Below are 24,648 nucleotides of genomic sequence, written 5' to 3' on the forward strand. Positions count from 1 at the left end.
TTACTGTGGGGCTTTTAGTTGGGCCATGATACCATTTCATTGGTTTTTTTGTTTCTGTTTTTTTTTTTTTTTTTTTTTTTTTTTTTTTTTTTTTTTAAATTCCCTTATGCAGCTAAGTAGTGAGGCAGTGGAGATAGAAAGACCTGGAGGGGATAGTAGCTCCACAAGGAGAACAGAACCAAAAATCTGGGCACAGGAGTCTTTTTGAGACTGATACTCCAACCAGGGACCATTCAAGGAAATAATCTAGAACCGCCTCCACAGATGTAGCCCATGGCAGCTCAGTGTCCAAGTGGGTTCCCTAGTAAGGGGAACAGGGACTGCCTCTGATAAGAAATCAGTGGCTGGCTCTTTGATTACCTCCCCCCTGAGGGGGAACAGCCTTATCAGGCCACAGAGGAAGACAGCCAGTCCTGATGAGACCTGATAGGCTAGGGTCAGATAGAAAGGGAGGAGGACCTCCCCTATCAGTGGACTAGGGGAAGGGCATGGGAGAATAGGGAGGGAGGGCAGGATTGGGAGGGGATGAGGGAGGAGGCTACAGCTGAGATACAAATTGAATAAATTGTAATTAAAAAAAAAAGTAAGGCAGCTTAGATCAGATGGCAGAAAGAGGGGCTGGGGGCTGGAGAGGTTGCCAGCTGGTGGAAGTGGGTAAAAGCAGGAGGAGGCAGACACAGGGTTTAAGCACTATGTGGATGACAGCAGGGCTGCGGGAAGGGGGCATGGGACAAGCAACTGTGCCATTTGGTTTAGGGGACAGCTAAACACCTGGGAGAGATATCCAGGAGAAACTGCCAGATAGGCCTAGCATCCTGGCAAACATGAGGCCTGGCTGGGCCACAGGGAGGCTATGTGCTCCCATGTGGTCACAGGGTACAATATGGAGCTGGGAAGTACCAGCTTTGCCAAGGCTGAGGTTTCAAGGCAGGGCGGAAGATGTCTAACCCCAGCTGAAGCCAAGAAGGGCAACAGTTTGCGTCCTGGGAGCACCCTGAGGTCGGTGGCTCTCGGCTGTAGCATTAATAGCTGGGGCTAAGAGTGGATAGATAACTCAGCGGCTCAACGAGGTTCGTCAGGTAAAATCAACTGGGGAAGGTGGGGGTTGGGGGGTAGGTGAAGTGTTCGGCACACAAGCATGAGGCCCTCAGTTCAGATCCCCGGCACCCATTTAAAAGCCAGGCGCATGGCAGAGCATGTCCACAATAAGCCCAGTGCTGAGGAGGCAGAGACAAGTGGATCCTTGGGGTTCAAAAACAAGGGGGGGGGATACTAGAGTTAACATGTGGCCTGTACACACACTCACACCCATGCATCCCTAGACACATCTGTGCACGTGCCACCACGCACGCACACACACATACACATAGAAAGGATTGGGAAGGGTGATTTAGGGGTGCAAGGAAGTGGTCTAGGGACCCTGCAGGGGTTGGGAGAAGAAGGTTAGAGATACTACTGCTCCAGGCGGTATTTCCCCATCCAGCACAGCCACTGGAGTCAGGGCTTGCTCCTGCCACTCACCTAGGGGGCATGTGGCCTCCAGAGCAGGATTCCGTCCCCTGTGGACCTCCTCCCAGCTCCTGGCTGCTCTCGGGCTCCTCTGAGCTAAGGGAGAGGGTGATGGCTGTAGAATTGACCGTGGCGACATCTGCAGACTGGAGTGAGTCCTGGAGTGTTCCTGCAAACAGCCACAGCACCAGCCCGGCTACAGCACCGGTCACAGTGGGGAAAAGCCCATCTCCCAGTCTTACAGCAGCAGACACCGGGGAGAGGCGGGAGCCACAGGAGCAGAGGCAGTGGGAGCCTCGGCAGGCAGGCAGGGAAGGCGGCCAGGGCCCACCCTTGAGCATCCTCTAAATCGGAGACTCTGAGGACAAGGGTGGGCTTATAGACTAGTGTCACCCCATCACCCAGCACAGCACCTGGTACACAGTGGGTGACTAGTAAGCATTTGTTACGTGGCAAGTTACTTGTGATATGTCACACCCCTTTTGTGTCAAGGGACACGGTCAAGAACAAGGGAAATCATCTGCAACTGCCACAGCTTTCACAGCATCCATCTCGGGAGCACTGTGTGCATGACGTTTAACCCTTCATGAACTTGTCCTTGTGGTTCCTATGAGACAGGCTGTATTTTAACCCCCACTTTCTTTTTCTTCCCTCCCCCCCTCCTCCAAAACAGGGTTTCTCTGTGTAGCCTTGGCCTAAACTCTCTTTGTAGACCAGGCTGGCCTCAAACTCACAGCAATCTGCCTGCCCCCGCCTCCCTGAGTACTGGGATTAAAGGCCTGCACCACTACCCCTGGCTTAAACCTCATTTTCTAGATAAGAAAACTGCAAGCATGGAGAGAGGAAGTGGTCATCCATGGCCCTGTCACTCACAGGAAAAGCTTTACCAGGCTCTCCAGAAGGGTCAGTGGGTCGCAGAAACCACTGCAGGAAGTGGCTAGGTGCAAACCAGCCACCAGCCTGGAGCCACACAAGAGAGGGAGCTGAGCATGGCATGGAGGGCGGGAGAAGGATGGAGGCAGCACACGTCCGGGATCTCGAGAGGCTTTGCCTCGGCAACTTCACTGCCGCTGCCTGGGCACACAGATCAGCAAACATAGAATCTGCCTGCCACATGACGACTCCTCCCAGGAGCAAGTAGCTCGGGCAGCCTTGCCCATCAAAATCTACCCGCACGCTAGGCAGGCATGGCCAAGGAATGCTCAGAGCAGCATCTCCCCGTCTCCCCCTGCTGGTCACTGCACCCCAGAGATATGTGTGGCCACCGTAAGCCTTAGGGGCAGGCAGGGATCCTGCAGGAGTCATTTTCTTATGCATTCCCCACATGGCCCAGGACAGGCCCACGCTCGCATCAGGTGCCTGCTCAACAGTGAATGTAACCATGAAAGCATAAAAGACAGATGGTGGAAGAGGCCTGGTGGTGTTGGAGTAGTTACTGTTCTAAACAACAGTAGATTCTTCAGTTTCCAGGAGTTGAATTCCCATGGAGCCTGGCCTCCAGCAGCTGTGGACTGCAGCTTCCCTACATACCTCAGAGTTCCCAACAGAAAGAGGGTACCATCCCCACCTTCCCCATGGTCCCAGCTCCCGCTCCCCATTCCCCAACACGGAAAATTGGCTAACTTGCTCCATGTTCCAGGTAAGTCCTATAAACCCATGCTCCCTTACCTCCCTGAACCTGGGCTGCTGCTCTGAGGAATTCACAGGGCTGCTGGGAATGGTATGTGGCCTTATCATGCCGTGACCTGGATGGACAGCCAATGAGAGTCACAGACCTGGCCCGAGATAAACATGAAGTGACAGCGGCCCTTACCATCTCCATCACTCTCCTGACAACACCGCTCAGCTCTGCTCTTGCGGACAGCAGCTCCCCAGGGCTCCTGCAGCCCCAGAGGGCCACTGCTGCTGTTGCAGTTGTTGGGCAGGTCCGGCAATAGATGCTTGACCGGTGGGCTGCAGGGCTGGGTCTGGGGTGGGGTGGGAACTGCAGTTCTTGGAGGGGACGGCGGCAGGGGGATATCCGAATGCTCCAGCTGGTGTCGCAGCCTGTGGTGTCCACTCGAGGCTGCCTTCCCCGGGGGTAGAGGGCAGAGGGAGTTCCTTGAAGAAGGGGGGGTTGGCACTTCAAGCGAGAGGGGCAGAGCTGGCTGCAGGGCTGAGAGGAGTGCAGTGGGCTCGTCAGGGTTCTGCTGGGGAGAAGAGCTGTGGACAGTTCCCAGGGATTCAGGGCTTTTGGTAACTTGGTCTGGTCGGCCTGGTCCTGGGGACCGGAGCTTCTTGGAAAATGGCACAGCAGAGGCTGTCCTGCATGGATCCCCGCAGTCCTCGGGGCGGGCCCAGTGACTTCCTAACTGTGATCCAAGCTGCCCCTGGGACCAAGGCCTCTTAGGTTCCAAGGCAGGTTTAGGCACAGCACCTTCCTTTAGAAACAAAGTCCCCTGGGTTATGTGTCCTCTGGCTCCTTTTGCCTCTCCTCCTACGACCACATCGTCAGCCTCAGGCAGGTGAGGCCAGGCCTGAAGGCCACGGGGCAGCTCAGTCTCAGCCTTTCTGGACCGCCTGCGATCTCCCTGAGGCCTAGAGCCATGCTGCCACTGCTGGGGGCTGCTGACCTGGGTCTGCTCACCTGCCCTGCTGGACCGAGAGGTCCTGCCATCCTTACTGTCTGTCCAGCTGTCTGAACTGCTGGTGCTGTCCAGGGAAGAGTTCCCCTCCTCAGGGTGTGTGGCGACAGTGTCTGTGATGTGTGTTTCCCGGATCCATTCTGTGTGGAGCCCTGGGAAGGGGGAACTCAAGCCATCGGAATGACAGGACCCCAGCAGGACTGCCCCTGCCTCACAGGCAGCCTGGAGACCCCGGAGGACCCTCAGGTGAGGGGCTGCCCTCCCCTCAGCAGGGCATCGCTCCTCGAGACAGCTGCCACAGGCTGGACACGTCCTCTCACTGTCCCACGTAGGCAGTGCTGCAGAGAAGTTACCGTGGTCTGGCGAGCCCACAGGCCCGTGGAACGAGCTGTCCCCCACGCTGTGGTTAATGTAGCTGGTGAGGTCCGGCTTGGAGCGCAGCGGCCCTTGGTCCACAGCATGTAGCACTGCACTTAGCGCCCGACGCTGGCGCTGCTGAAGGCGCTCCAGGTACCGGGACTCGGCCTCGTGGGCAGACTCATCTTCAAATCGGACGTGAGACAGGGGCGTTCCCTGCTTGGGCCACTGCCCAGCCCTAGACGCTAAAGCTGAGGGGTCATCTATGTTCCCGTTCTGGAGGCTCTCTCCGTAGGCAGAAGGGGTCCTCACATCCAGGGCCGGGCTTCTCCAGCCGTTCCTAGGGGAGAGCCAGGAGAAAGGTCACAGGCAGGAAGGTGGAGCGGAAGGTGAGCGTTGCCCTGGTGGGCTGAGGTAACTCCCACCCACGAGGTTGCCCCCAGTCAAGCTCCCGAGAAGTCATGTGATCGCTCCAAGCCCTGCAGGCTATACACATCCTAGTACACCTGCTCAACCAGACTGATACAGCTCCCTTTACTTTTAACTTGTTCTCTCTTGCTGGGCTCGGCGTGAGTTAACAAGAAGAGCTACTCAGCTAGGGACCGTGCGGAAGAAAGGCGGCGGATCTTCTATGTGCACCGTGTGTGTGTGCACGTGTGTGTATTCAGAATGAAGGAGTGGTCTGAGTGGGCAGGGACAAACTGCAGGAGCATGTGCAGTCATTCCTGTGTGGGTGGGCTCTACATCTGGGGACTCAACCAATTACATAAGAAAAATACTTGAAACTAAAACTCCGTTTCTGGGTATCTGTACTGAACATGGAGAGACTTCATTCTCTTTGTCATCCCTTAAAAGCGGCGTTTCTCAACCTTCCTAATGCTGTGACCCTTGAATATAGTTCATGTTGTGGTGACCCCCCCAACCATAAAATTATGTTCTTGCTACTTTATAACTGTAATTTTGCTACTGTTGCGAATTGTAATGAAAATATCTGATATGCAGGATATCTGACCTGTCTGTGAAAGGGTCATTCAACCCCAAAGGGGTTGTGACTCACAGGATGAGAACCACTGCCCTAAACACTACAAAACAGCTACCACCGCAAAGCACTTCCATCACATTAATGGGTGTGGGTAATCAAGGAGTGTTCAATGTGCATGGGAGGGTGTGGCTAATCTAGATGTAAAAGAGACAGGGTTTCTCTGTGTAGCCTCGACTGTCCTGGACTCACTTTGTAGACCAGGCTGGCCTCAAACTCACAGCAAATGCACCTGCCTCTGCCTCCCTGAGTGCTGGAATTACAGGTGTGTCAACAGCTTGACCATTTGTGGGCCCTGGTATCCAGCAGGGCTCCTAGAAGAGCATCCTGACCTGAGGTTCCCACTCAGAAGCTCTCAGGCCTTGCTGGGATGGGCTGCAGATGAGCAGCCTCTCCTTAAACAGCTGCAGAGCTCCTGCCCCGTCCCACCAAACACACCCACATCTGCCTTCAGATGTGCACCGCTGTGCTGGGGAATCTTCCTATCTTTTATCAGCGTTGGCTCTGGAAAATGCTGGCTGGCGGCCACATCCTGATCAGCTGCACGCAAACATCATCCCAGGACCCCAGCGGTCAGGTACAGAGTTACGCAAGTGGACCCAGACCCACACTTCTCCTTTTTCCTCTGGAGACTTCCCAACTGATCTACAGGCCAAGTCTTTGGGGGTGACTTAGTGTCCCCCACTTGTCACTCTCTCTCACAGTACACTGACCCCTACTCCTGTTTCCTAACTTGGCTCCTCAGGGTGCACAGCTAGCATCATAGCACCCACCAAAAGGGCATAGCAATCGCCTTTGGGGTCAACATGCAAGGTCTCCCACCTCTTCCCCATTTCCTCTCCAGCTATGGCTCCCATCCTCTGTAACCTCAAAGGCCACAAAATCACAGGCAGAGCTACTGATGGGGTGTTTAACCATGTACCTTTCTCAGTGCCACGCTCACATGTGTCTCTCTGAGCTGTGCCATCCTTTGTTTAAGAAGCTCCAACTCTGCTTCACAAAGACTTACCCTAAAATTCCTTTCTATAGACTAAGTCAAGAGCTTGGCTGAACCTGTAGAGTCTTCAGATTGCACAGAATACAGGTAGCACATTCCATGGTTGACAACACAGTGGTTAATGTAATGGTGACTTTATAGACTCTGGTACCCAGAAACTTGGTCAAAACATTATTATGGATGTTATAGCACAGGGATTTTTTTAAATAGACAAAATTAACATTCAAACTGACAGATTTTGAATAAAGCAGATTACCTTCCATCATGTGGTGGGCCTCATCCTATCAGTTAAAAGCTGACCTCTGACCTCCCTGGAACAAGAAAGGATTCTGCCTGCAGGCTGACTTTGGAAGTGAACTGCTGGCCTGTCCTACAGGGTCAGGAGTTACCAGGCTTCTACAGCTCTGGCAGTCAACTCCTTGAAGTGAATCTCTCGATATACAGACACATCGTGTCAGCTGTATTTCTCTGGAGAACTCGGAATAAATACCCTTTGATGATGTGTCCTTCTCGGAACACCTGTACTACCCCCTTACTGTCAGAGGCTTAGACGTCCGTTTTGGACGGAGCTACTGAGCAACACCAAAATGATGCTACCTCATCAGGCAGAAGTCCTAGGCTCAGCATAGAGACGGGACAAGTGGCCCAGCTCACTGGAGATTCTGCACCAGCTCAGAACCGCCCCTTCCTCTCCTGGGCTGCAGGGCCAATATCCTGCTTGGCTGGAGGGAAGTGGCCTGTAAGTTCTGGGAAGGAAAAATAAATCTGTTCTCAGGGCAGTGTGGTCATAGCAGTGGCCTTAAGCTTACACACTGATGCAGAACTGAGCCATCTTAGAATTCACTCCAAAGAGAAATTTGCTTTTTATTAAAAAACAAAACAACCACAATCTTAGCACTCAAGAGGCTGCAACAGGAGAATTTTGAGTTCAAGAAAGTCTAGGCTACAGAGTGAGATCCCACTTCAAAAACAAGACGTTGTCAGACACGCACTGTAAATGTTGGTGTGCAGGCAATTCCACTGGCCTGCCCTCGGGGGGCCTTTAGGGTCCTGACAGTGTCCAGTGTCATTACCTGCACCAGGTGAGGGGGATGTGAGAACCCTCCCACCACCCATACTCACTCTTGTTTCTCTCCCTCTGTCTGTCTGTCTCTGTTTCTCTCTTTCTCTCTTTGTCATGGGTGTCCTCTCTCTCTCCTCCCCCTTTCCCACAATAAATCTCCTTTATACCATATATGTTGCGGTGGCATCTTTATCACTGTAACAACAGTACACCTTTGACTCCAGCACTTGAAAGGGATGTGTGTGAATTCAAGACCATCCCAGTCTACAAAGAGAGTTCCAGGCCAGCTAGGACCACACAGTGAGATCCTGTCTCAAGAACAATATAAAACAAAATCCCACAAAAGCGAATTCATTGTCGTAATAAGTAGAATAAAATAAAGAGCTAATCATGTAAAAGTCTTTATTCAGACTCCAAGGCCCCAGGCAGCTACACAGACAATGTCTCAGAAGAGCAGTGGGAAGCCTCAGGAGAAGAGCACTTGAGGCAGTCAAGCCAAAAGCAAAGCCCAGAGTTTTGCCTCTTAAGGTGAGGCCCCTGGAGGCCGGGATTCCAGCCAGGCTCAGAGCCTCCAATGTAGCGCTAAGGCTGCATGGCCTTCGGGAGGAAAGTTCCTGCGGCCCCACGACAGTGCTGTCCTAGACTCATGCTCCGTGTGTTGTCTGCGAGCTCTGCAGCCTCACACAGCCCCTGGTCACACGGGACAAACCTTCCCAGGGTGCTGTCAGGATTAAAAATACCAACCTGAGTCCGCCAATTCTCCAAGTGTGATTAGCTTACATTCCCAGGAGCTGTTCAATTTCCAGGGTGAACTGGCTTCTGGACAGCACATCTGTCTCCCCCTCTTCCCTCGTGGGAAAGAGCTGGATCTAGGCTCACCTGGCTGCCTCTAGGGGCACCTCGGCTAAAAAGGGTCTTCTACACATTGAGCTGCCTGTCCCTCCTCCTCCCTCATCTTTTGCCAAGCTGTTCTTTGGAAGGAGTGATAAGGCGGGGCTGGGGCAGGACCTCCTGCTTCTAGCTGAGGCCTGGGGCCTGCATGGCATCACCATGTTTAACTCTGCCTGCCCTCCAGGGCCGTCTGATGGAGCGTAACCTTTCGAAGCAGCTGCAGTGAGCCATCTGGTGCGGGTTTTTCAGCTCTACCCTCCGAGGACTCGCCAGAGCTGCCAAGTTGGAGTAATTCTTTTCTGGCCGCAGTGCCTGCTGAAGTAGGTCACCTTGCATCTTTATAGCATTTTTACGGCCAAGAAAGAGGGAGCCTGCTTTACAATAGCTCCTGGGGTGCTGAGACTAGCTAGAGTAAACTGGAGAAGGAAGAGCCCAAGAGGACAGAGCACCCTCGAGTCTGTTTTGCGGAGTCTTGCCTATGAGAGCCTCACCACTCCAATCCTATTCCTACAGGAAACCAGGCAGGAGTGCCTTGGCTGTCTCGGGCATCTCTCTGCATCTGTGGAGAACAGCTAGGAGGCCTCGAAGAAGCCATGCCATTCCAGTGACTCCTCTATAGTCAGAGGGAGGTGGGGCACAGACGTGGAAACGAAAGAGTAACCTGATTGGCACCTTTCCTAGGATTTGGTGTGTCTTGTGCCCTCTCTGTTGTTGTGTGTGTGTGTGTGGGTTTTGTTTTGTTTTCCTTTTTTGAGACAGGGTTTCTCTATGTAGCACTGGCTGTCCCGGACTCTTTTTGTAGATCAGGCTGGCCTCAGACTCACAGAGCTTTGCCTGCCCCTGCCTCCCAAGTGCTGGGATTAAAGGCGTGTGCCACCACTGCTGTTGTGCCCCTCTCTTAAGGGCTACAGTAAATGCAATAAACAGGTCTCTGTATGCAATGGAGTCATGGCACTGGCTCTGTGAATATCCTAACCTGCAGTGAGCAGGCTCAGCAGCCCCCGTCAGAGAGCTCATGGCTCAGCTTTACTAAGAGTCCTCACTGCCGCTAGTTCCACGTGGTGATGAATAAGACAAGCAGATCCAATGTGTCCACCATACCAGTGACGCCAGGCCCAGCCACTTACAGAGGTGTGCCTGCTTGGGCCTGGAAAGATCGGCATGGCCTGACAGTTGAGAGCATGACTAAGGCTCTGCATTGGTGTCGGGGAGAGTTCCCTGTGGAAGTAGCCCTTTAAGGTGTACCATAAGAAGGACAAGCACGGTGCTGGGGACAGACGCGTGGCTTGGGCAGTCACACAATGACGTGCTGGCCCAGGCACTCTCAAGCCTCTTTTCAGTCTCTTCACTCTGGATGCATCCACCCTTGCAGCTCCAGCAGGATGAATTCACCATAGTGCCCATAATCTCCAGGTCCAGCCTCACCTCTCATGATCCTGTATCCAGTTGTTCAATGGACATCTCCAGTGGCTGCTCTGGGACTCCTCCCCTCTAAATCCTGACCCTGAGCCTAGGCATCACCCTTTGGTTAGGGGCACATGTGCACTCTAATACAAGTCAGAACTCTGGGCTCTGTTCTGAGCACCTCTCCTTCTCCTGCCCCCAAAGCTGACCATGTGCCCACAGCACTCAGCACGCTAAATGTGCCTTCTGTACATCGGCTCATATAAAGCTGGAAAATGATCACTGATAATTCGGAGACCTCCCCAAGGCACACACGAACCACTGGAAGGGCCAAGATTTCAACCTGGGCAGTGCTTCTCTGCTTCCTGGTAAACCAGCTTGGTTCTGGTTCTGGTTCATGGGGGTCTCTGTTGTGGAATCTTTGGTTTATGATGTGTAAACATGTTTTTGTTAAAAATTCCAAGTTGCGGATTTTAGTTTGTCCACACCTGTTAAGTGTCTCCTGAGGAGCGTGGTCTTTGCCAGGTGGAATTAGTTGAATTCTGAGGACTTTGAGGGATATAAATATAACAGCCCAGAGGAAGAAGGCACAGCTGCTTGCAGGAGGACTGTTTGTTCCTGGTTCATCCTGCTGCTGCATTTGCTGTTTGCTGATTTTCTGGTTACCTGAACTTCTGGATTTCTGGACGACTGATACTGATATTGCCCCCAAAAGAATCCTACGACCCTACCCAGCTGGAAGTAGCAGAAAGAACTCTGCCCCTTTCCCCATTAACCTTCTTTCCCTCCTACCCTGTGTTGGGCATTTGATAACCCTAAATAAAGTAGGTTTGTTAACAAATCAGAGTCAACAAGTCACCATGCCTGCTTCCCAGACCCGTCCACCAGGACCACAGTGACGGCCTTTCTCATCTGTCAGATTACGTTGCTCCCAGCCAGAAGGCCATTGCAGAAAGGCAGTTACTACCACGCTGTCTTGCTATCTATCTGTTTATCCATCTCTGTGGGCCCAAACCAGTACAGGAGCTTATGAGCTGCTGCTCGGTAGGCCTGGAGTTCCTCCATGGCTGGCCTCTATGATGCTTCCCTTCAGGATTTCTCTCTTCCAGGTTGACTGAGTTCTGGAGTACAGTGCTTCCTCTCATGGCTTCCATCCCTCAGAATACCACTCCTCCCTCACTACGTCTGCCCAGTGAACACTCACAGCTCCTGTGAGCCCCATCTGGGAAGCCACCTCCTCCTGAGAGCCTCACCTGTCCCTTCCAGGTGGAGCAACACGCTGCCAGCTCTGCACACGTGTTTTCCTCTCCCCCACTATCACCCACAGAACTGACTGGGTATTTGGCTGTCTCTCTCCCTGGAGACCGTGAACCCCCAGAAAGCTCAGATCACATATTTCACTTATCTTTATATCTGTGTATGACACCCCAGTGGGTAATGGTGTGTTGACTGACTAAATGATAATAACAGCAAGTGCTTGACACAGAAAACATAGGCATATGCTCATGTACGCACGCGCACACACACACACAGACACACACACACACACACACACACACACACACACAGAGCAAAGAACAGAGGCATTCTAGCCATATTTCAACTATTTGAGCTAGTGACCCTTCCCTGCCATGAGCCTTCCCAGGCCAGCCTGGCTTAGGCCCCACTCACCGGCTGCCCTTAGCAATGGTGGGCACAATATCGTGGCTGGCTCGGAGCGGTTTGGTCCTGGCCTTCATGCGAACACGCTGCAGCAGATGCTTGGCTTCCTCATGCCCGGCACTCAGCACAGGCTCCAGCTTGGGAACAGAGGTCCTGCAGGGCACCCAGGCCAGGATGGACAGCGGAGAGATTAAAAGAAAATAACACGGCTTAGGAGGCTTTACTGGTATGAAGCCCAAGCTCTGCCAGGAAAAGCCTTCTATATACAGCCTTCCCCTTCTAACTCATGCACAAGCCTCCTCCTCACTCTCCACCAACCCCACTCCCTCACTAGCCCCTCAGGCCCAGGAAACACCCTGAGCTCAGGCAGGAGCTGGGGAGAAAACCTGACCTTGGACAGCTGCTCAGGGAGTCTGGCTATTCTATTGCTCCTCCCGGGGCCAGAAGCAGGAGCCTTGGGGAAGAGGTATGGGGAAGGTCCCAGGGTTATGGATCTGGGCCTGTACCCAGACAGATGGTCTTTCCATGCATGGCCTCCCTGTGTCTCAGCACCTATACACGCACCCACTGGAGCCCGCACAGCACTGTCCCCAGCTCCCATCACAGACACTGGGACAAACACTGCCTGTTACAGTCTCGGTCCTTTGGGGAATAGTGTTTTATAAATCCTGGTGTTTTCTTGTCCAATTCTCAACCTGGACCTGTCAGGAGTCAACTCAGGGCTCACAGAGAGAAATTAAGCTGGACCCAAACCAAGTCAGCACATGGCTCGATTTTCCTAATAATAAAGGTCCTCTGGTGGTGAACCACCAACCAGACGCGCTGCATCCCTGCTCAGTTCAGAGCCACAGGAGTGACAGGCACCTCTTTCCAAAGCTGTCTCCCAGACAGTGACATACCACCTGTGCTGGGTTACGGGAGTAAGAAGAGCCCACACATCCGGCTGACAAGACGGCTTTCTCTGCAGAGTTCCCTCTTCCCAGCTAGGCTGGAAAAGGGCAGGTGTTCCCTGCGTTTGACAAATGAGGGTGTCTGGACTGGAGGGAAATGTGGACACACTGCTCAAGGTCGAACATCAGTTGAGAGCTGGGCAGAGTGATGCAGACGACAGCCAGCCCCATTGCCTCTAGCCTCATTTCACATCCTGTCCTCTCCCTCCGTGGGTGCCAGGGTGGGCAAGGATGTCTGAGGATGAGGTCAGACAGGCTTTGATGTAATGCCAGCATCCACACTGTCACATATGCTTGGCTCTGCTCGTAGGGAGGGTCCCCAGGAACAGAGCTCAGCCAAAGGCTCAGCAGGGCTTAGATCTCACACCTGAGGTACCCCTAACTCCCTCCATATGCTACATGGGTAAAAGGGCCTCACCCTCACCTCTGGAAGGTATGGGGATTCTCATGACAGGGGTGGACAAAGACCTCCAGGGCAAGCACTCCTCTTGAATTAGCTCTTAGTAGATGATGAGGTTTTTTTGTTGTATTTTTTTTCCTTCTTGTCATGTGTTTTGAACACTGCTTTGGGCCAGAGGGAGAAAGGCTGCTAGCATAAAGACACCATCTGTGCCATGAGCTCTGGCAGCGCCAGACCGGGTTTGGAAGGAGGGTTTCACCGGAGTGATGCTAAAGTACTTTTCCAGGCCTGCTGCCCCGTGAGGCCTCCATTGGCAGGGGAGGCTCCCCTGACATGGCTTCCAGAGCAAGCAGCTCCCCAAACCGCAGCTGAGAGCAGCTGTGCTCCCCAGGGCTCCAGTTCCAACAGCAGAGATAATGAGGTTGCCACTCACAGAGGTGCCCCTGCTGCCTCGGGCCTCTGGCTGCCAGCCGACATGCTCACAGCCTTCCGGTGACAGCTGTGCTTCTGCGACTGTCGGAGGGCATTTGTCACAAGGCCTGGTGGGCAGGCAGGAGAGCCTCTCGGCAGCTGGCCAGATGCTGCCGCGATCAGCCTTGCCCCCAGGTTTCTAAGCCATTTCCAGCTTGGCTGTTTCCTCTTTGGAACAGCTGTCCACCTCCCTCCCCCCTTCATCAACTGCCCTGCTTCAGTCTGGCAGACAAAGCTAGTTTCTCCACTGATTAGAAAGGCAGGCTTTCTGGCTGCCTGGAGGCATCTACGCAGCACTACACCAACTGGGAGGAGAGTGGCAGCCACCTTCACAGACTGCAGCCAAGGTCAGCAAGGACGCCATCACTGTGCACCCTGCAGATGGTGGCTGGGCCAGCTCGGGAAGAGAGGGCACTCTCTCTCTCTCTCTCTCTCTCTCTCAGCCTACTACCCACATCCTAGTACCACACCAGAGGTCGCCCACCATTCTAGAAAGATGGCTTCAAACTCTTCCAACTGAGGAAGACTCTAATTTGACCCTGGACTAGAGAGAGACACACAGCTCTAGAGCCAGCCCTTCCTATCATGACTGAAAATCCACCGTCCAGCTCTTCCATTTCCTCTGGGAATTTCCTGGCAAAGCCAGGCAGTGTGCAGCCAGACACAGGCAATGTCTTCCACAAACAAAGAGCATTTATCACCTTCTTTAAGCCTGAGTGTCTGAGGCCCTGGGACAGGGGTAGGGATAAAGACTCTTCCTCCAAGTTTCCTATCTGTAAGCACAGGCCTTCAAGTGAGAGAGGGATCACACTGATACCCTGTGAGTCTGGGTCTTTGACCGGGCAGGCTATGGTGGGGCAGGGATCCTGAGGCCCACCTAGCAGCCATTTGGACCACAGGACTGGCTTTTATGGAGTGGTCACACAAACAACTAATGTGGGGAAGCTAGAGGTCCACAGTGTGTTCGGGCTTCTGCCCCTAACCCTCACACCACCTGCATCCTGAGGACAAAGGGAGCCTGTGACGCCTGCCCCCTGCTCTAGGCCAGGTTCTCGGAGTGGGGACAAATTTAGCAGTCACTTTAGCACCCCTCCAGCTAGACAGGTTAGGAGAGCTCTATCACTTTCACAGTCAAGGGGAGAGGGAGACTTTTCTCTGCAGCCATCATAATCCCCAGATTACAATGATTAACTCCAGCAAGTCTGGAGTTAACCCCTTCATCTCAGAAACATGGATCAAGAAAGAAGGAATGGAGACAGAGCTGACAACTTCCAGGCTGCGGCCGGAGAAGGAAAATTACACAGCAAGCAGAAGCTACCTAAAGCCTTTGCTTAGCATGGTTCCATCTGTGTACATTAAAGCTGTGACAGCCAAGGACAGAGATCTGTTGCTATTACTATGAATGTCTGAGGGAGGGAGGAGGAAGCGTGGGTGGGGATTGGCTGTGGAGTGTGGGTTGGTGAAGGCACACCCTTCTTCAGTCTGAAGGACATCCACAGAGCAAAAGCTAAAGAAGAGCTTTACAGTGTGCTTCAGGGGTGTCTGCCCAAATCCTCATCCCTGGACCATCTCTTCCGAGCTGTGTCACCCTGATGAGTGCCTTCAGGGCTAAGTCTGGTCCTCACATGCTAATAAGGGCTCAGCTGTTAAGGGAACATTCTTAGCTGTTAAAATTCCACAAATGTTAGCACTTATTATTGTTGTTTCTATTATTAGCCCCAGTGTTACTTCCATCCCTTCGCTCTGGGGCAGGAGTGGGGGATCCTTGAACACAAGCTAAGGTCACCTGCCATGAGGCTACCTTGCTGCTGGCAAGAAGTCATGTTTAGAAGTGACAGTCTGCGTGCAGCTTGAGAGAGGGCTTACTGGGTTTGCTCTAGACTTTGCTTTGCCTTTGACGGCTTTGAGGAATAGGTGACTTCCACAGCACAGGGACAGGAGGAGGCTGGTGGGTAGCAGAGGAAGGCCTATGTCCTTCTCTCCACAGAGAAGGACGAAAGGGGTCCTAAGAAAAGGCCGGTGGCAGGTCAGAACCTAACACCTGTAATGTGTCCTTCCAGAAGAGGCAGACACTCCCAAAGAACGATGACAAAGTCCACACTGAAGCCCAGAACACGACCAAGTCAGCACCGCCCATGCTCAGTATGGGGCACACAAGGCAGCTAGCCTGGCAGATATCTGAGACACTCTCTCCCTGAAGGGACTTTCCTTGAAGTCAGCTTAGCTCCCTCACACCTTGAAGATGTGAACATCTCTCTATGTGCTCCTCTCTGGTCCTCCTCTCAGGAGGATTTCGTGTGTGGAGCGGATGTGAGTGTGGTGACAACTGTGACGAGGGACAGTGCATCTGGAGGCTCCAAAGCACTGGCTTTGTATGGGATCAACCCAGGGGATGGAACGCTGGACACTTGGAGCGGGCCAGGCATTAAAGGCTTGGTGTGTTGCCCCGCTGTTTTTTCCCTTTGAGTACCCTGGGACTGCAAGTGCAGTTTCCTTTTGTCTGTACAGCTACAGGGCTGGCGCAGGGCTGGTGGTGGGTGTGCCCCGCAAGCCATGTAGATGCACAGATAAGCCGCAGCCGTGGGGGGCTCAACCACTTTCAGTGACATCTTGGCCTGGGCGCCCCTCAGTGACCTCTGTGGCCCCAAGAATGGCCAGCATCTCACCCCAAGCCTTGCTGCAGAGCATCTCATCACTAACTCCCTGACACACTGGGCCCAGAAGGTACAAAACATAGCCAGTGACTCAAGATGGCCTCCAAAGCCTCTTCCCAGCTCCTCCATGCTGCTTAGCACCCTGCACCCACACAACCCCTGTTTCCAGGACGTAAGATCATCCTTCTGTGTAGGAGGAGGAGGCAGCTGGAGCAGTACGGAGACCGTTGAGTGCCCCCGCATTCAAATGAGATCTCAGTTCCAGGCTTTCCTCGGGCAGCTACCCTCTACGGATCATCACACATTCTACCTCAGATGCTCCCAAGTGTTTGTTTCTGCAGCCTCACCCATCTGGAATGCTCCTGCTGCTTCCGTCCAGACCCCTGCAAGCCCACACAGGCTCCAGCTGTCGGAGAGCCCTCAATCAGCTCACTCCTGCCTGCCTTTGCCAGACATTTTATGAGCACCTGTTCCAGAATGGCAAAGTTCCTGCCTCCAGGAACTCAAGGAGAAAGACACCAGCAATAGCACTGGTGGCAGTCGGGGCAGGCAGGGCCAGTAGGCAGTGAGTGATGGGAGCAAAGTGGGGCAGCTCCATCTGAAAGCACACTGTCAAGCTCAAGCTGGCTCATTCATCTTCTCTTCCCACTGTGGAAAACAAATCAGGCTGGAGGGAAGTAGAAGGCCCCAGATCCCCAGCCCAAGGGGTTGCTTTATCCAAGGGATGACCTGTGGAGGCACGGAAAGGACAGCTTAAGGCAGTGCCCCGTAGCAGTCAGAGCATAAGCCTTGGGGCCCAACTGCAAGTCCTGACTCCAAGCCCTGAGCAAGTCAGTTGGCCTCCCCTAGGGAGCTCTCTGTCAGTGATGCAGGAGCAATGGCTAAGATCTGTCCACAGACAGATCTGTCCACAGAGTGAGATGCAGACGCCACACTTACCCAGCAGCACCTGGTATATGGCCAGAGGATGAAAATGGCAATAGCCAGCCTGCTCTTTGAACTGGCCACCAGTGTGTTTTAGCCCTATCGGACTGAGCAAAAACCTACCCATCAACAGAGAACAACCCTGGGGTGAGGGACAGAGGTCTCCTGCAGGATTTGAGGTCCCAAAGTCTTTGGGTGGCTCACCTCCACGGCTGATTCCTTAAGGCCACCTCGTAACAAGCTGGCCCAGAGACCCCAGACCCATGCCCTGGGCTTTGCAATCAGAGTCATTCCATGAACTTGTCACCTTGCAGAACAGTAACAATTAGGAGCATGATTAAGTACACGTTGGGTTAACCTGGCTGTCATGGCTCTTTGACTGTAACATGAATTATTCAGATTCTAAACTTGCCTGAACAGGAGCAGAACCTTTTGCTCTTCAAGCCCTGAGAAGGTCTACAGTGCTTAAAGAATGAAGGCCACGGCATCTACTAATGGGTGGTCACCGAGATGGTCAGCAGCAACCTCAGAGCACTCTTCTGCCCGGGGTCCTACACCCCTTAGCTCAGACTCTAGGCCCAGGACCCAAATGTGGCACTCCTTGGGGTACAGAGGCAGGGGAAGCCAAGCCTCTGGGCAATGCAGGCTTGGTAGTTGTAGGGTCCATAAGTCCATCTCACACAGAGGAGAGCCCTGAGTTGTCTTGGGGCATCACAGCAGGGCTGGCACTCCCTCTTCCCTGAGCCCGGCTACGCTCCCTGGCCCTTCAGTCCAGGTGTCTGCCTAGCAGGGACTTGACCTTCATCAAGTAGCCTCTATATGCCAGGCACTCTAAGGGGACATTCTATTAGTCTTTGAACGGGGTCCCAAAACAAGTCTGCCGGTCCTTCTTTCTCTCTCTGTGTGTATCTCCCCTCAGACACACACACACAGACACACATGTTGTGAGTCATACAATATATGTGCACACCTGTCATCCCTGCCATCTATCTGTCTGTCTCTTTCTTTTCAAGACAAGGTTTCACTGTGTAGCCCAGACAGCCATGGAACTTGTGCCCCCATTGCCTCAGCCTCCCGGGTGATGGGATTTCAGGTATGTATGTTCCATCACACCCTCATACTTGACCTCTGATGTAAAACCCATGGCCACAGATGTCCTGTCAGGTTAAACTACTCTAGAAGTCTAGTCCTGAGAGTTCTAAATATCCTCACAGGCAAGGATGGACGTCCTTCCCTATCCCTGGTGGAGCGGCTCCTTTAAGACAACCAGATTTTGTAACTTATTATCTCAGTGCAAGCCAGAGACTTGTCTTCTTTCTACAAGAACTCTGAGCAAAATTGCAGCAGCTGCATATCCTTGTGAGCAACTGGAGTGGGCTGGGGGAAGGGGAGGTGAGACTGGGAGAGGGCAGTGGCTGTAGGAAAAGGGGCTGTGTCTCCACAGCACACGGGTGCCTTTTCCCAGGCTCTGTCAGAGTGCTCCACAAGGATACAAGCAGAGAGAGGACAGAGGGAGTGGAGAACCACTGGGCACCACAGTGGCAAGCAGGGCCAGATAGGGATGTGATGAGAGGCTGAGAAGAACAGCCAGGAAGGCAGGAGAAGAGACCAGACACAAATACGGAGGGATGAATGAGCCAGAAATCCCTCTCCCCACCCCACCCCCAGCTGAGAGCAACCATGGTTACCTGACTCTGGCACCCTCAATTTGCTAAAGGGGGAGCAGAGGTAGGGCCATGTTTCCCGGAATGTGTATGCTGAAATGTGGTGTGATGGAATTAGTGAGGGCGGATCACCGCCCTTATAAAAGGGACACCAGAAAGCCCTCTTGTCCCTTTCTACACTGTGAGGATATAGGAAGAACATGCCATCTATGAGGAAGCAGGTCCTCACCAAACACTGAATTTTCTGACTTCTTGGCCGTTGGACTCCAGCCTCCTGAGCTGCAAGAATGGCATTTCTGCGGTTTATAAGTCATCTGCTGCATTTTGTTACCGCGGCCAGCATGGACTAATGTAAAGGTCTTGCCCATGTTTTGGGGGGGAGGAGAAGTCAATCTTAGTAGGGTACAAAGGGACAGTCTGGCCAGTGAGAAGAGACAAGGCTGACTACTGTGGGCAGATACCATGAGACCCTTCTGAGACTGACGTCATTTGCAGTTTTGAAAGCTGGAGACACTCCCAGTCCCAAGTCCTCTCTCAGCCTCATGTGCCAACATCCTAGCAAAAGCTGAGGCTGAGGCCAGCTTCTGAGTGGGCACCAGCAGGGCTGAGGCCCCGAACCACACCTCAGGTGATCCTCTCTTCCTACTCTCCCAGGCTCAGGACACTGCCTCCCTTCTCCCATCACACTCTCTGAACACCAACTTCCCTAAGACATTGGCAAAAGGGCTAGAAAACCATTTGTGGGCCCCAGTGGGAGGTTGGAGGGGAAATCCTTGACCCTGAGCCCAGCATACTCCTCTGATTAGGAAAAAAGAGTAGGGGGAGTTAAAGTGTTGTGTTCCTGGACTTTCCCCATGGAGTTTTACATTCACGCTTTTTAGCTTCACAAGAACCCCGTGAACTAATAATCAGTTAGCTCAATTTCAATGACTGCTCAGTTTCTCCTGCTTCGAAGGGACATGGCCTCCAGGACACAGGTCTCTGGGAGGCTTGTTGCAGACCTCTGCATCCAGTGGCTTTGCTCAAATGACAGGCAGGCAGCAGCCTGGTACTGTCTATGGGGCCTCGAGGAGGATGGGTGGCTGTGGCTCCTGTGCACTGGCGGAGGTTTGTCTCTCTCTCCTCTGGCCTTTGCTCTGGTGCATAGTCAATGGAGGAATGGCGGTAAGGAAGAGCCCTTACCTGCTCTGACCTGAGTCCTGCAGGGGGCTGCCCGAGTCCCAGTCCACGGCTCCCGCTGGTCGCTCTAGGGCCCAGAGCAGAAGCAGAGATCAGGGCAGAGCCACCAACTGGTGGACACAGAGAGGAGCTGCTCTACTCCCTATGTGGGCTGAACGCCTAGGTTCTCCAGACTTACACACTGAAATCTAATCTCTAGCACGACAGGATTAGAAACTGGGGCCTGGGACCCACATTCTGGTCTGAGAGGAGGAAGCACAGGCTGTCGGGCAGTCTGTGAGTGAACTCAAGAGTAGGCTAAGAGGATCCCATACATGCCCTCAGGTAAGGTAATGAAGCAAGGATGTCTTCTGGAGTCTGAGCACACACCTCCAACAGTGCTCCTCTGCCTCTGCAGGGAATTGCTGCTGTGTGCTAGCCCACCAGAGGATACTTTAGCACACTGGGATGGTACGGAGCAGCATTATTACAGGGAGTACAAGAGGACACTCTGCAAAGAGCCACAAGGCACAGGAAAGTCACATAGCCTCTGTCCCCAAGCACAGAGGATGGCCTCCCACTGCTCTGGACAGCCACGAGACTTGTGGCAGTTAGGACTCCCTGTGAGTTATAGAGGACCTCATGTCCCAGCTGGACAGTGATTATTTGGGTGATGCTACTGTGCTCACCCATCTTTCCACACCCTACCATTTCCCATTGCTCCGACCCAGGCCTGCAAAGCGAGGCTCACCTGATGTAGTCCTGCCCCAGAATGAAGTCCAGTCTGGGTTTCCTGCCCTGGAAGGACTCTGTCTGGAAATCTTCAGCATCTCCTGTAGCAGGAGGCGGTTCCTCTCCACGCGGTCAGACAAGGACAAAGCATTTGCCACAGTGCCCAGAGCCTCTAGGCCATCAGCTCTCCAGGGTGTTTCTGGCAGGTCTGTTCTGGGGACTAAGACCTCCTTGGAGGTTAGGGCTGTGCTGTCCAGATCTCCCTCTGTGATCAGACCATCTCCAAGTGGGGGCGGCCTTCTCTTCCTCGGGCTGCTCAAGTGGGTGCTGTCACAGGGATCAGGCCCCAGTGGCTGGCCTGCACAGACCTGGTAGTTGAAGTTCTCTTGTAAAGAGCAAGACCCTGGGTCCTCCTTCTGATCATCCAGCATCCGCCCTGCTTCTGGAGACCATAGGCTTTGCTTATTCCATCGCTCAGGGGTAGATGGTGCGGGTCCACCATTCCTGGAAGGTTTCTCGTTAACATGGCTGGCCAGCTGCCCATCAACAGGGTTCTGAGCATGGTGGACCGGGGCATCTGGTAGAGGATAGCCCTCTGGCAGGCTCTGGACTGCTCCAGGCTTGACTTGGTGGCGTGAGGATTTCGTAGGGGGCGGACACTCATAGGAAATGGTACGGGGACCTCCTCCTTGTTTACCTGCTGTCATTTTCTCCTTCAAGGCCTTCACCTTGGACTCTAGCACAGAAGGGCCTCGGAGCTGCAGCCCCCATGTCCTGGGAGGCTTGGGGGCCATCAGGCTAGGCGTTCGGTCTTCCTGGGGGCAGAGTGTTGGTCTCAGGAGTGGCCCGATGTCTGGCTGCTCAGGACCATGTCTAGCCATAGCTGCAGTCACCTGCATGAGCCTCGTGGCTCTGCTCCCTGTACTGGATGCTCTGCAGGAAAACAGGAGAAGAGGAGACCCTGTACTGGATGGCCCCAGCAACCTGATTCGTCCCCAGTGTACCCTGATACGGACCCCTGCTCGGATGAGTACTGTAAGCAGAGGGGCTATCCTCTGCATAATGTGGACACATACCAGAAAGGACAAGTCACAGGACAGTACCAACAGGTTACTACCGAGCTTATATTCTCCTGGCATGAGTAAATGCTCTTTCGGGAGTGAGGAAGGGACTAGGGGGGTGTTAATTGGAGCATGGGCAATAAACACCATTGTTTATAACACCACTCCCCCACAACCCCAGCACCCCTCTCAGGTGCTGTGTTCCTAGCCGTATCTAAGGTGAGTGAAACAAGGTCTCAAACAGTCCAACGACAAGTGTGAACCGCTGTGAAAAGCGGTGTGATTCCCCAGCTCTGGGCTAACAGGTGGCCTCAGAGGAGAATGGCAGTGTTGGCTAATGGTCAGTACTCTTCCTTGTGGATGATGGACCTGCCCCTCTAGTAAAAGGTGCTGCCTGCCAGCCTCGTGCCAACCCCTGCGCAAAAGCCTTAAACTCGAGTCAAGCCCTACTCAAAAGAACATGGTGACAGCCCAAACTATCAGCTCTCTGCTCTATGTCAGTCAAGCAGAGACTTTTCAAACATGTCCGTGCTAGAATGTTATTAGTACATTCTCTTCTTTTTTTTTCTTAACAGATGAGGAAACTGAGGCGTGGAGAAATTATGTCACATAGATGCCACAGGGGAGCCAAGTTTGTAACCAAAAGCTTTTCGATCCAAGCCCCAGGCTCCTCCAGGGCAGTGAGCGTTTAACTGCACCCCCTCAGACCCCAGTCCACAGAGTTGGTCCAAGGATTCACCGGTATTACCCAGCCCCTTGGTGGCAGGGCTGATTCCAAGGACGTCACAGGGAAGGAAGTAACAACTGTTTTCCTCACCATAGAAGCTACTGCGTCTTAATGATCACTGTCAGAACACTTAGAAATCACCCTAGTCCAGATGTGTCCCATCTGAAGTAAACCCAGGGTCTGAGAACCCACGCATAAGCTACAGATGAGGGGTTGACTATTAATCCCATCACACAGTAAGGGGCCACCACAGGATGTGCTTAAGGGCGAAGTCCCCCTACAGCCACTCACTACAACTCAATTTGTATGCTTTTCAGGGGTATAAAGCAAGATACATACAGAACACAAAACTTCCCAGCAGTAAATCTGTGAGGTTTAAGGAGTAATTTTAGAATACAAGTCTATTTCCTCTACTGTTCTCAACCTGTTGGACATGGCCCCCCTTTTTTTTGGGGGGGGAGTCCAAAGACCTTTTTACGGGGTCGCATATCATATATTTATATTACGATTCAAAACAGTGGCAAAATTACAGCTATGAAGTGGCAACGAAGATAACTTTCTGGTCCACTGATTTACAGGGTTGCAGCGTCAGGACGGTTGAGAACCACTGAGCTAGAGCACACTAGGCTTCTTGGCAGCCCAGCTGCCTCTTCCCCTCTGAGATCCAATCCAGAAGCCAGGGTTGGGTTAGTAACATGAGCTCTTTGGGTAAAACTGACGGGTAAACTCGGGAACAGCGCTCCAGGCATCCCCGTCCGCAGACCTTGAAGACTGAGACCCTCCCTCCGAAGGCCTCCCGCCGAGCTTCCTGGAAGACGTCGTAACTCCCAGCACCGCCGATGCTCTAACTCACAAAAACTGGAACAAAAATGGACGTGAAGGGCGGGCCTCCCCGATCCTTCCGGCGGCGGGAGGTCGGGTCTCGGCGGCCCAGGTTCTCGCTGCGCCCCGCCACCCCGCCCGGCTCCTCTCCGTACTCACTGAGAGCGGCGCGCAGGCTTGGCCGCCGCCTCCATCCCCTCCATCCCTCGGAGAGCCAGGCCCTGGCCCACTCTCCCCCGGGCCCGGGCCGCCGCACACTCCCGGGAAGGGCTGGCCCTGAACCCGTGCGGGCGGGCGTGTGGCTCGCAGGCCTCGCCCCCGGGAGCGCGTCCCCGCCCCGGGGCCGGCGAGGCGAGGCCGGGCTGGAGGGAGTGCGCGGCGCCCCAGGCCCCTCCGGGCGCGGGGAGCCGCCTCGACCGCTAGTTGCCTGAAGGTGAAAGGCCCAGCGGGCGACCTCGCGGGCCCGGCCGGGGAGAGAGTGCGAGGAAGGCGAGAGGGGGGCGCGGCGGAAGACGCTGCAGGAGCCGCGACCTCGGCCTGTCTCCACCCCCAGTCTCCCTCGCCCTCCCGGGGTCCCGGCCGCTCCGCGGGGCGCACGCTCGCCCGGAGCCGAGAGCAGCCGAGGCCCCGCTCCCGGCCCGCGCAGACGGCCCGAGGCGCCCTGAGCTTGGGACGCACCGGCTGCCCTAGGGCCGTGTCCCGGGCGCCGACCAAATCCTTCCCCGGGGACGCGGGGCGCGAAGGCGGAGGGGCGCCCGGGTGACCGGGGGGCGCACCCGGGGCGCTAAAAGGCGCCACGCTTCAGCCGATCCCACCCGGCCCCGCTGGAGCGGGAAGCTGAGGAATGCCCTTTGTGTAGAGAACGCTTCGGGAGGAGTCGGTGGACTTGGGCTCCCTCCTAGGTCAAGGGCCTCGGCCGCCCTGCTCTTTGAGGCGTCGGGATAAGCCGGAGTGCACTGCTCATCCCGTCCACCAAAAGTGGGGCCTGCATTGCCAGTCTCAGCGGGAAGGGGCTGATTCTCAGGGCGGTGAGGATTCCCCCCCCAACAGACCTGGGTCCAGGCCTCCGCTGAAGGAGCAACAAAGGGCTGGCAACTGTGCCCCAAATCCATGGAGGCTAGTCAGAAAGAGGTGACCAAGTCTCTCTAATGTCCAATCCCATTTTTTTACACCCCCCCCCCAAAAAAAAAGGAAGAGAAAGAGGAACCAGGACCTTTCAGCCATCTCTGGAAAGAGAAAGTGTTCACTCTTCTTTGGCCAACAGGTTTCACCTCAAGCACTTACTCTTGGGCTGCTGGCTGAGGGCTGGTCTGAGCAGGGCACACAGTAAGGGAAACAGCAGTTCTGCTCCTTCTGCTGGTATAGGCCTGTAATCCCAGTTGTTCCAGAAATTGAGGCAGGAGGATCTTGCTGCAAGTTCAAGGCCAACCTAGGCAATTTAGTGAGACCCTTTCTTAAAATGAAAAGCGAAGAAATGGCCTGAGGATGTAGTGCTAGGGTGGGGAATTTACCTAGTGTGCAAGAGGCCCTCCCTTCGTT

General features: G+C 53.9%; 1 protein-coding gene across 2 annotated transcripts in view; it reads right to left on the reverse strand.

Moving 5' to 3' along the window:
• Kiaa1614 (KIAA1614 ortholog) overlaps positions 1–23,415 on the reverse strand; it is a 37,714-nt gene extending 14,299 nt beyond the window's left edge. For both annotated transcript variants that reach the window (XM_021660544.2, XM_021660550.2), the window contains exons 1-6: positions 23,269–23,415; positions 20,519–21,432; positions 19,792–19,855; positions 11,556–11,699; positions 3,323–4,830; positions 1,522–1,678 (exon numbers count right to left, since the gene is read on the reverse strand). In XM_021660544.2, the coding sequence (XP_021516219.1) occupies positions 1,522–1,678; positions 3,323–4,830; positions 11,556–11,699; positions 19,792–19,855; positions 20,519–21,432; positions 23,269–23,312 (2,831 nt within the window). In that variant the 5' untranslated portion in view covers positions 23,313–23,415. The remainder of the gene's footprint in view (positions 1–1,521; positions 1,679–3,322; positions 4,831–11,555; positions 11,700–19,791; positions 19,856–20,518; positions 21,433–23,268) is intronic.
• Positions 23,416–24,648: the final 1,233 nt, after the last annotated feature.

The sequence above is a fragment of the Meriones unguiculatus genome, chromosome 11 (genome assembly GCF_030254825.1).
Source record: "Meriones unguiculatus strain TT.TT164.6M chromosome 11, Bangor_MerUng_6.1, whole genome shotgun sequence".
NCBI classification, from domain to species: domain Eukaryota; kingdom Metazoa; phylum Chordata; class Mammalia; order Rodentia; family Muridae; genus Meriones; species Meriones unguiculatus.